General features: G+C 34.9%; 1 protein-coding gene and 1 long non-coding RNA gene across 7 annotated transcripts in view; one reads left to right on the top strand and one right to left on the bottom strand.

Moving 5' to 3' along the window:
• galnt13 (UDP-N-acetyl-alpha-D-galactosamine:polypeptide N-acetylgalactosaminyltransferase 13) overlaps positions 1-12,242 on the top strand; it is a 70,344-nt gene that overhangs the window by 44,781 nt on the left and 13,321 nt on the right. For 3 of the 6 annotated variants that reach the window (XM_042763112.1, XM_042763111.1, XM_042763115.1), the window contains one exon: positions 3,115-3,326. The exons of 2 other annotated variants lie outside the window; for them this stretch is intronic. In XM_042763112.1, the coding sequence (XP_042619046.1) occupies positions 3,115-3,300 (186 nt within the window). In that variant the 3' untranslated portion in view covers positions 3,301-3,326. Of the gene's footprint in view, positions 1-1,013; positions 1,046-3,114; positions 3,327-12,242 lie in introns of all 6 variants that reach the window. One more of the 6 variants, XM_042763116.1, reaches the window with a different exon arrangement.
• Positions 11,168-12,163, bottom strand: LOC122146058. The gene is made up of 3 exons (XR_006160733.1): positions 11,944-12,163; positions 11,482-11,772; positions 11,168-11,383 (listed from the first exon to the last, which is right to left on the bottom strand). It is a non-coding gene; the product is annotated as an uncharacterized LOC122146058 (long non-coding RNA).

Genomic DNA, 12,242 nt, shown 5'->3' with positions numbered 1-12,242 from the left:
CACATCAGTCTTGCACACACTAACTCTAAGTCAATGTAATATAAACCTCAAATTACACATAGCCTCCCTTAAAAGAAATAAATAAATAAACAGAGTGAAGAAATTTATTCATGTTATTTCAAACAATTGAAGTTCCTGCTGCTGTTCTTAAATCTATTTCTGCATATTCAAACTTGCAATGTCTTGATTGGTCATGTGACGCATAATCGTCAATTACAGTTATTATTATTAGTATATTAAATATTTATATGAATCTTTGGTCACATTTTATTTTAAGGTACAATTCTCACTTGTCATGTATTAGCAAGTACCAAAGATGAGGAGTCATCGAAGGTTCAGAAACAAAGGTATTTTTAATGAGCAAAAGTCCAAACTCGTAACACAAACAACAACTGACAATGAACACAGGAACCAAAGGAACATACTGTAAGTACTAAGGCGAGTTAAGGATACACAGCTCAGCTGAAATCCTTAATCTAATCTGTAACCAAGGGAAGTCAAGTGTGGCAGGAAAAGCTAAACAAAGGAAGACAGGAATTGATGGATATGAACTAATAGTCCATGATAAAGAAACAAAATAAACATAACTATGGCATCACTGTTAACTAAGTATTAACTATGACTTTTGCCTCAATAAACTCCTAATTTGCTGCTTATTGTAAAGTTTAGGTGTGGAGTAGGATTAAGGGATCTAAAATATAGTCATGTAGAATAAGGCATTAATATGTGCTTTAAAAGTACTAATAAACAGCCAATATGCTAATTACATGCATGCTAGTTAGTAGTGGGAATTGGTCCTTAAAATACACATTAGACCTGCAGCTAGTTGAAAGCCTCTGCTCTTAACCACCAGATGGTGCTGCATATCACATTATTAGCCACTTTGTGTGCTTTATTTTTGGAAAATCTCATATTTCTTGGATATTGATCGTCCTGGTGCAGAACTGTGCATCTGAGATGCTGTGCACTTACTGGCCTTGGAAACTGATGAACTGTTCTTTCTGTACGTATCTAATATGTTGGCAAATGGGAGTATGACTTTAAGGTAAGATCGTCTGACGTGTGTTAGCTGTGTGTTGTTTGAATATTCTGGTAGTGGTGTTTGTGAACTAGACTCCCACTGTAATTGAGTCACGTTGTGAGTGGCTTAGAAACACAGTTGCGTAAATTCATATACAGCCATATTTGTAGGCCTGTACGTGGATATATTTGTTTACTATACAGCCCTATAACATTTACACAAGCCTCTCCACACATTGATTATCCATGACTATAACATAATTAATATCTGATATTCATTACAGCATTCTCAAGATATCAAGAAACACATATGACATACACCACAGTTGAATAAAGAAGACGCTTTAGAGATCTTTGGTGCTATCGATATTTCTGTTATTATAACTGATTATACTTCTTTGTCAGCCGGGTCGATTCTGATGCTTATATTTCTAAATAAATGAGTCATTTGATTTAAAAGAGGACATCATACTTGAGCCATAATGGACTTGAGTGTTGAAACACTGAAGGGGCTTAAGAAATCAGAAGCCATCTAAAAATAGAGCTTTGGTTTTGGTGTTGGACACAAACATGTATCCAGTGTTTGGTTTTCACCTCTGCAGGACTTAATGATCAAAATATAAAGAAAGATGATACTGACATCATTTCGCATCCTAGAATCTCCCACCATTAAATTGTGATTCTTTTTCCCATTAATCCATACCCGGCAACCAGATAGACAGGCATTTGTTTTAAAAATAGCTCTTACACTGCATGTGAAAATTGATGATTTGGGTTTACCGAGATTGAGTCATTTGCTCCGTTTCTGGGACTGTTTCCAATTAAATAGCTATTTTAGAAGGTAAGGAGACATTAATGCAGCGCTACTCCACCTAAGTCAACCCCATTACAGTTTATGTCTGTCATTACGAGATGAACACAAACTACACACCCATGCTTATTTTCTGACATTCCAGCCCTACATTTACAATTCAACATCTGACCTTTTCCCGTAACCCCCATTAGTTGTTGCCCTTGTTTAGAACCTTAGTGTGTATATATACTGTACAGTGGGATCCCAGTGTCTGGGATTAAAAAGCCAAATTTAATAAATAAATAAGTAAATGTGGATCATCAGGCTTTGTCAATGTCAGCTCAAGTAGTGTTGTCATTAAAACAGAAGTCTGGTTTCATTCAAATGTTTAATTATTTTTTTTAATGATTTTAATGTATTAAAATAGAGGTAACACTTTACAGTAAAGTTCCATTTATTATATAGCATATACTATATTTAATGCATTAACTAACAATACATTTTCTTACAGTATTTATTAATCCTTAACATTAGTTAATAAAATTGTTCATTGTTAACATGTTAGCTCAGGTCTATTCAATAATATTAACAGATAGGATTTTAATAACATTTGATAACATTTAATAATGTATTAATAAACTTTGGAATCAACATTAACTAGATAAATAAATGCTTTACAGTATAAGTATACTATTTTTCATTGTTAGTTTGCTAATGTTTTTAATTGTAGTCAACTAATGTTAACAAATGGAAACTTGTTATAAAGTGTTGCCAAAATGGAAGAATTTTCATTTGTGGTCTCAGTCTCTTTTTGTTTCGCCTTTTGAACACTTAACTGCAATTAAATAAAAAAGTACTCTGCTAAGTAGAACTTAAGTACATCTTATTAATGCCTGATTTTATATAGATTACTTCTGTTGTCTTTGAAATATGGTTTAAGTGTACTGCCAAATGTACTGACAAGCTTTTATGGTGAACTAAAATATACTTGAATACTTTATATTGTATGTCATGCATTTAATATATTTAAAATTTCACATTTGTCATGAAGTTGCAATTTAGTACATTTAAAATATATTTAAATGTAATACTGAATAACACACTAAAGTTAAAATTATAATTAACAGCAATGCTTTATTATGTTATTGCTGACTAACATAATAAAGCAAGTGCACTTCTTTAAAGTGTACTTCTATTAAAACTATGAGTTAAAATGTAAAAGACTGGGCCACATTTTGACTTCATTATCATCAATACCCATACCTGGTTTATTGTCATCATGTTTTCATGGGAACCACCAGAAACACACCTTTCTGCACATCATCACCCAGTCGTGTCTGACCATCAGTCGGCTGGAGGATGGGACATATGGCCAGACGGTGGAGTACTGTGACGATAGCCCCCTTCAGGCCTGGATCCTTCGAAATTTCACCCGGCAGGAGGTTTTTAAGAAGTTCTACTACAGCCCAACTGATTACTTTCTGTAACTACCACAACTTCCTGTTGATGGCAGGTCAGTTTTGAAAACGCCAGTAGCCCAATCCAAAATCAGCCTGTAGAGGTGATGAGGGTATAGGTAGGCAACTGATAGTTATTAGATCTGTTGTAGTGTATAGTGTCATTTTCCCCACATTCATATAATTTTTGAGGGAACTATCAGATGTTTCTGAAAGCCTGATTATCTTGCACATTATTCTGGCTTTAGTTTGACTGTTACTGTCTCTCTTTTGTTTTTGAGCTTTGGATATGTAATGGTAAAGGATTGAACATTAAGTAAATAAATGTTCTAAAATAAAATGAATTATACTCATAAACCAAATTATAAACCAAAAAAACAACAGCATATTACATTATTTGAACCTTGTCACTGAATTTATATACTTGGAATTTGGATAGATATCCTCATCATTTCTGGATTCATTACCTAGATTCAGTGTGCTTTGTAATAAATCACACATTAGAACAGAAAGAAAGTAACTTGTGACATTGCTCTTGTGATGTTTCTCTTTTCACCAGTACTGTTACATTTAAAATGGTTTGTGTATTTACAGTGAATATTATACATTAATACATTTCAGTAAAACAAAACTAGATTTACGCAGAATTAATAATATAAATATTATTTAAAAAATGTATACATTACAAAAATAACATTTGACAGAGTTGCATGTTCTTTTTTAAAATTATGTGTAATAACATGTATTGTAATATAATGGTGAATAATTTTCATTAAAAATAAAAATTGCTATCAGTAGTAAGTCATCAGAAGATGCGTAGAACACAAATGTCTTCCTGAGAATAAACCACACACAGATTAATTTAATCTTAAATTGTGAAATAGCTTTGTGGTTATAATATTTATTGAATGTGAGGCCTTTTGATGGGAAACTGTTTTATGTAGCTCAGGCTGTGCTGTGAGTCCACATTCAAAGCAGGTTTCCATGCATTTAAGAGCAATTATTGCTGACCTTTTGAGAGAAATGGGAGGGGACAGCAACTCAAAGACACAAAAATGCTATAACAGACATCACAGGAGCTAGATGTATGCCACTATTTCAAGGACCATCAGAGCACCTTTGTGTCAAATTAAATTTCATTTGAAATGTGTTTTTATTACATGCATATTTTATGGTGAAATTAACATTTTCTGGTAGCCAGCATGGACACCTATTCCAGCTATTATTAAGCATCAGATCAGAGAAGGCGGTTTTATTTAAGCTTATCTGTTCGTGGTGGATTGAAATGTGCCTGTCTTTGTTTACAAGCTCTTTTGAAGTGATCTCATTGTGAAGGTTTCTTTCATGTCCCGGGCTTGTGGAGACGGACCCTTTGCATTAGCACGCTCTTACAGCAGCTGCGCTCAGCACAGAGAGAACGAGGGGCTTTTATTGTCTAAACTCTGAATTTGAATGGGAAATCCAGCATTTTTAATCTGCATTCTTTTTCCGGCATATGTTTGGCCACCAACACTTCATTTATGCTTGTGTGGTTTTCACTCATGGGTTTTTCATTTCATCGACCATTAGCAAATGAATGATGGCAGTACAGTATTTTTTTTTTTCACATTTACACACTATCTTCTAAAGCAGGGGTCAGCAAGTAAGTTTGGCATCAGACCAATAAAAAAATTGAACATAGTAGAACATAGTCAAAAGATAAATTAAAAAAAATTATTGATGAAAAATTAAACTAGAATGGCCTGTGACAGACTGTTACAGTGTCATTTGTAACTGGCAGTGAGCTGTTACTCTGTGTTAAATCTTGTAGTAGGCTAGTCATTAACTGTTACAGAGTAAACAGAGGAAGCGTGTGGATCCATCTGCAGTGCTTTATTCATTAACATGGTCAGAAACAGGCATGGGTCGATACACAGCAAACAGCAATAAAATAGACAAGATGAAGAGTAATCCGCAAGCGTGGGTCTGAGATCAGCGAACAATATCCAGAGGGCTAGGCAAAAGGGGTAATCCAAAACACACAGATGAGAATCAAAACCGGAAATCAGGCAAGGCAAAACAAAACCAAGACTAGGACTAGAACAGGGCAAGGGAAGAGGCTCTGTAGAGTAGCTATCAGTTATAACAGTGAAAGGCGCTAAACAATACTCAGCAGCGAGACAGAGGAAGTCCATGGCTTATGTAGAGTGTGTTAGACTGGTTACAGCTGTTGGTGTAATCAGTGCAATGGATGATGGGAAATGTAGTCCGGAGTGAAGTGCAACATTTAGAGTGGTGCAAGAGTCCATATGAGTGGGTGATCTCTGGTGGTGAGCGAATAGAAGTGCATGGACAGGATTCGTGACATTAACAAAAAAGCCACATTTGTGTGGTGGTATCTGGGTTTTACACTGGATAAATTATTAAAGCAGAGTAGTGACACATAACCTGGCAAATTTCTTCATTAACAAATGTGCAACACTGCCTTGCTAAAACACACAATACAGGTGCAGCTCAATAAATTAGAATGTCCTGGAAAAGTTCATTTGTTTCAGTAATTCAACTCAAATTGTGGAACTCATGTATTAAATAAATTGATTCTTTTAATTGTGATGATTTTGGCTCACATTTAACAAAAACCCACCAATTCACTATCTCAACAAATTAGAATATGGTGACATGCCAATCAGCTAATCAACTCAAAACACCTGCAAATGTTTCCTGAGCCTTCAAAATGGTCTCTCAGTTTGGTTCACTAGGCTACACAATCATGCGGAAGACTGCTGATCTGACAGTTGTCCAGAAGGCAATCATTGAGACCCTTCACAAGGTGGGTAAGCCACAAACATTCATTGCCAAAGAAGCTGGCTGTTCACAGAGTGCTGTATCCAAGCATGTTAACAGAAAGTTGAGTGGAAGGAAAAAGTGTGGAAAATCAAGCAAAATCGATTCAAGAATTTGAGTGAACTTCACAAGGAATGGACTGAGGCTGGGGTCAAGGCATCAAGAGCCACCACACACAGACGTGTCAAGGAATTTGGCTACAGTTGTCGTATTCCTCTTGTTAAACCACTCCTGAACCACAGACAACGTCAGAGATGTCTTACCTGGGCTTAGAAGAAGAACTGGACTGTTGCCCAGTGGTCCAAAGTCCTCTTTTCAGATGAAAGCAAGTTCTGTATTTCATTTGGAAACCAAGGTCCTAGAGTCTGGAGGAAGGGTGGAAAAGCTCATAGCCCAAATTGCTTGAAGTCCAGTGTTAAGTTTCCACAGTCTGTGATGATTTGGGGTACAATGTCATCTGCTGGTGTTGGTTCATTGTGTTTTTTGAAAACCAAAGTCACTGCACCCGTTTACCAAGAATTTTTGAAGCACTTCATGCTTCCTTCTGCTGACCAGCTTTTTGAAGATGCTGATTTCATTTTCCAGCAGGATTTGGCCCCTGCCCACACTGCCAAAAGCACCAAAAGTTGGTTTAATGACTATGATGTTGATGTGCTTGACTGGCCAGCAAACTCACCAGACCTGAACCCCAGAGAGAATCTATGAGGTATTGTCAAGAGGAAAATGAGAAACAAGAGACCAAAAAAATGCAGAATTGAGGCAGTAATTAAAGCAAAAGGAGCCCCTACCAAGTACTGAGTACATGTACAGTAAATGAACATACTTTGCAGAAGGCCAACAATTCACTAAAAAGTTTTTTTTTTTTTTTTTTTTTTGGTCTTATGAAGTATTCTAATTTGTTGAGATAGTGAATTGGTGGGTTTTTGTTAAATGTGAGCCAAAATCATCACAATTAAAATAACTGAAGACTTAAACTACTTCAGTCTGTGTGCATTGGATTTATTTGATACACAAGTTTCACAATTTGAGTTGAATTGCTGAAATAAATTAACTTTTCCAGGACATTCTAATTTATTGAGATGCACCTGTATGTGGAAGATACGATGATAAAGAATAACTCAAAAAATATAAGAGGACTTGAATAAGCCCATTAATCTTTGAGTCATGCTCTTAACAAACTGTGTTTTATTTCCTATTTCCATATTGTGAATAATAAATGTGTATCATTTTAATTTGCTTGTTACACAATGGAGCCTAACTTATTGTAATAATTATTTGACGTAGCCCACTTTTACACTTAGAAGTATTTCTTGGCATCCTTATGTACCGAACTGGAATTATTATATATTTTTTTTTTATTATTATTATTGTTTGCCTGCTGGAGGTACACTATTACTTGTGTGCAGAGTGATGTCAACATTTAAGCTACCTGGTGAAAGAAATGGCACTATCAAAGAGTTTAAAGAGGATGTTGACAGCGAAAATAGGGCATACAAAGTAGAAAAGAAACACAACTATGCGATCTTCCTACCTAGTTTTATGAATGCAATGCCGGTGTGTTTTATCTGCAACGAAGTTGTCGCTGTTTGCAAAGATTATAATAATAGACCACTCCACGAATTAAAAGCTTTTCAAGCTCTCAATTCATCTCAAAATAAAACATTGCTGCAAAAAAGTTTGCACACTTTTATTTTGAAATCACTAAAGATGAAGTGATTGTGAGTAACAGTTGCTGTCATGACAGATCTATCTCGGAACCAGCCACTATCAAAATAATCTGGCTGCGGGCCAGATATAATTGCCAGCAGGCAAATTGCCCACCACTGTTTAAAAGGATACAACAATTATTCAATTAACATCATATTCTGTTTACTGAGTGGACAGCCAAATATATCACACATTTAAAATTATTAATCTAACTTTTTGTTTATCTATGAATCTATATTTATTTTAAATGAAATTGTATTGAATTATCATGCTTAGAAACACTTTTTTCATGATGTACATTTTCAATATTCACTTTTTCTGCAGTAATATTTTATCTTAAATTTTATTTTATATCAGCTTGTTTAACATTTTATATTTATGTGTTTAAAATAGCTATTTAGAATTTTTTTAATTGTAATAAGAAGTTTTTTATATAGATATATATATATATATATATATATATATATATATATATATATATATATATATATATATATATATATATATATACACATATTAATGTTTGAAATGCTCTTGCCTACCAAAATAATTCAGTGTTGTGTAGTCAGTAACCAGCACGCAGGAGGCAAAAAAAAAAAAGAGCAGTGTGACTGTGTCATATGGTCTCTTAAAAATTTCTATTAACTTGATTTATTTATTATTTTTTTTTTTTTTTTTGTTAATGTGATGACAATGCAAGTTCACATGTTGATACAAAAAATGAAACCCATATACAGACTATATTTCAAATAACTTTTCAAAAGGTTGTGGATGTCCTGATTTGTTGTCTACACAGCAAAATTGCCAGAGTTAATTCAACTCTATGAGAGTTAATTTTAACACTTTACTGGTGTATATATAATCCACACTGGCCCGAGTTAAATAAACACTTTCAAAATTGTTAATAAAGTAACACTGACTGAAGAGTTAAACATTTCATTCTTACCTATCATTAATTATTCACAAACTTCACACACACACACACACACACACACACACACACACACACACACACACACACACACACACACACACACACACACACATGCACACGCACACACACACACAATACGCTCTGTTCTAATCTTACATTATAAAACAATTAAAGACTTAATTATTTTAGGTCCAGAGTTAAATAATTGTATAAATAAACCAATACAAAACAACAACATACTTTCACATTTCATTTTTAATGAAACACTGAATGCAATGCATTTTGATGTGGGGAAAGCTTTGTTACATTTTTTTTTTAACTCATGTACAGAAAAACACTGCCTAAACAAAACAATGGAAAGGCACAACATATGTATCCTCATTTGGTCCATATGCATTTTGAATGTTATAGGGTTTATAATGCTTAAGATCATCAGCTTTCACAACAGCATCAAACTCATTTCCATCAACAACTCTGAATGCATAACAATGCTCACTGAAGAGCTCTGTAACAAGTTTTTCGACCACAAAATAAAGATTTTCACCCAACACAAGAATGTTGGTAATTTTACAGAATACTGGCAGCTCATGTTTTATCTCTGTGCATATGGCAAGACCAGGTCTATATTCAGTGCCATCAAGTTTAGTCCAGCTGGTAGAGTAAATGTCTGTCTTTACTGTGATTTGCAAAGCATTGGCCAAGTCTTCACCATTTTCATAGTCACCTAGAGAGAAATAGTTCATTGGTCCAAATTCTTTCTGCTGTAAACTGAGCGTTTCCCAGTGGTTTCCTATTGCCAATTGATGTTTTTTCGCAAGCGACTTTGTGATGTTCTTAAAACTTTTTAGCATGTTTTTGAAAAGTTTGTTTTTGGCTTCAAATCTCATGCTCCAAGAGTGCAAAAGAGGTCCTATTTTCCTTATGCACGAAGGATAATGAACCATAAAATGGTGCTTTGGTATTAACTTTTTCTGAGGGTACACCAATTTGAAAAGTTGATGATGCTCGCTGATCAAGTGTTTCAAAAAAACAGTCATGCCATAAGTAACAACAGGCGAAAAAGACAATATTAATAATGTGCAGCAAGATGAGCAACAAGTTCCAGTTTGGATTTCCTGGAGGCACAAGGTCACCAAAAAGTAAGGGTGTGTTTCGCACCAAACAGAGTGTCTGTATAGAATTCAATCCAATGGAATTTCCACCATGTTCCAAGTTGACATTTGTTGGGCGGTTTCTGCGCTCTGTGTAACCAAAGTCAAAAGAATAAATCCTAAAAAAAGATCATTTTTTGATATGAAATTTTCAGTCATGTATCCAAATAAAAGTTTCAACTCATACTGAGCAACACCCTCTAGTATGTCATGCATTATATCAAAGGAATAATTGGAAAAAACGTGAAAATACTGTAAAGTGTTCAACGAAGAGTTTTTTTTTTAACCCCATATACAGAGTTCAACTGTGTATCTGACTGAATGTCCCTGCAGTGCATCTCAAAGCTGGCTTTATCATGGACCACTACCCTTGGGTCATCTTCACTATAAACATTCTGGGCATCAGATTTTTCAGTTAGACACAAGCAACAAAAGTAATTACTGTTAAAAGACTCAGTAAAACCAAGAAGAGCATGCATTGCCAAGTTATCTCCCACAACCTGACAAATTGAACCATAAACCTTTTCAGAAGAAATGGGCAAATAAATCCCCTCATTCTCAAGAATTTTAACATCATTTATCAAAGGAGCTAAAATGGCATCAAATCCATATTTTTTTAACATCTTGAGAGTGAAAGAGAGAAACTAAGTGGATGTTCAGTACAGCAGAGTTGAACTTCGGTGGAAGATTTCTCAGAATAAAATATAGACAGCCAATCTTGTGAATCCCATGTTTTGACCCCAGGGGATAGCACGTCTCGAAATTATCGTAATACAGTTGGATCTGTAAGGAACTGTGTTTTGAAAACAATGGGTGGCCTCTGCAGTAACTTCCATCACTAAAGTCTTTGTATACATCAGGACTGATGTCAAACCCCAATTTAAAATGCTTACAAATATCTGTGTTGCGAAATATAAATTTTAGACTATCCAAAATGGGGATGTACACAAAAGTCTCTTTAACTGGAACCTGGTCATAGGTGCCTGTTCTTCTGTTTCGTCTATTGCCACACCTAACACCAAGAACTATTTCTAATGGTTGAACAATTCCCCATCTTTAATTGAAAAACCCAGAGTATGTGGAAAACTGCTTTCAGCAATGTTGCTGACTGCAAACAAGTCTACACTTAGAAGTGGGATAGAAGCCATGTTCACACTTCAAATGTGAAATCAGTGAATGGGCACCAGCATACAACCCTTCACATCTAAAGCAGAGCAGCATTTTTTCAAGATTTCAGCTCAGGTGCTATTCAGCAGTTTAGCTCGCAGTTCTTTCACTCTTGGTGACTCTTTTGTTTTTCCAACATCTATGTTATAAACCGTGGTCTGCAGGAAAGTGTAGAAGTTGATGAGAGCATTGTCGTAGGATATATTAAAAATGTAGTGTACTTTGAAGAGCTCATCCAAAGCACCCAGAGAACCAGCCGTCTGACAAGGGATAAGCTTGTTATAAAGAGAAATGTAGTAGCTGTCAATCACATCTCGACTCCTCCCCATGGCTAGAAGATATGGTTGATGACTTTGGCTAATATTTATCAGCATTAGACACTTACATATGCACTTAGAGCAAGATTCAATAATTTTAAATATTACTTACCAATCCAATTGTTGCTGTATCTGCATTGTGAACAAGTTCCTGGCGATAGCGAAATGTCTGTCTCATCTTTTCAAAAATGGTTTCTTCAACTCTTGTTTGAGCAAGAAGTGAAATGGCCTCAACAAGAGCATCTCCCTCAAGCTGATGTTGTAAGCTAATGTATCTCATGATGTTTGGACCTCCTTGTTCAGAGCTAGTCTTATTCTTTCTTTCAGTGTGACGAGAGTTGTTTCTTTGAACGGTTTTTAAAAGCCAAGCAAGATATCCACTTGCTGCATCATAAAAGTGCTCCTGTAAAATTGGGGGGAAAACAGGACCATTTTACATTCATACATCTAAATCTATAGCAGGTGAAATGACAGTCACATATGACAGTCATGTGAACTTTAGCGATAAAGATTCCACTTATCAATCAATTCCTTCAAGTAAAAACGTTTGATAATTTTATGGAAAAAGTCTTACATATCCCTTCTTGGAAAATGGGTCTTTCAATGATGGAAACAAAGTCACAATTCCAATGGCATACTGTTCTCTCTGCTTCTGGGTTGGAATCCTCCTACCAAAAATAAATGTACATATATGGGATGGGACAGCACATAAGTGACAGCACATTCATACAAAAAAACTTACATTTCGATTATAGATTTATGTCCCAGCCTTAATTATTAGCTGAAAAAAAAACAAACAAACAACAACAACAACAAAACAAAAAAAAAAAAAAAAAAAAAACAGATATGACAATCAATGATCTTAAATGTGAA

The sequence above is a fragment of the Cyprinus carpio genome, chromosome A9 (assembly GCF_018340385.1).
Source record: "Cyprinus carpio isolate SPL01 chromosome A9, ASM1834038v1, whole genome shotgun sequence".
In the NCBI taxonomy this organism is placed as follows: Eukaryota; Metazoa; Chordata; class Actinopteri; order Cypriniformes; family Cyprinidae; genus Cyprinus; species Cyprinus carpio.
This window is presented reverse-complemented; position numbering and strand designations above follow the sequence as displayed.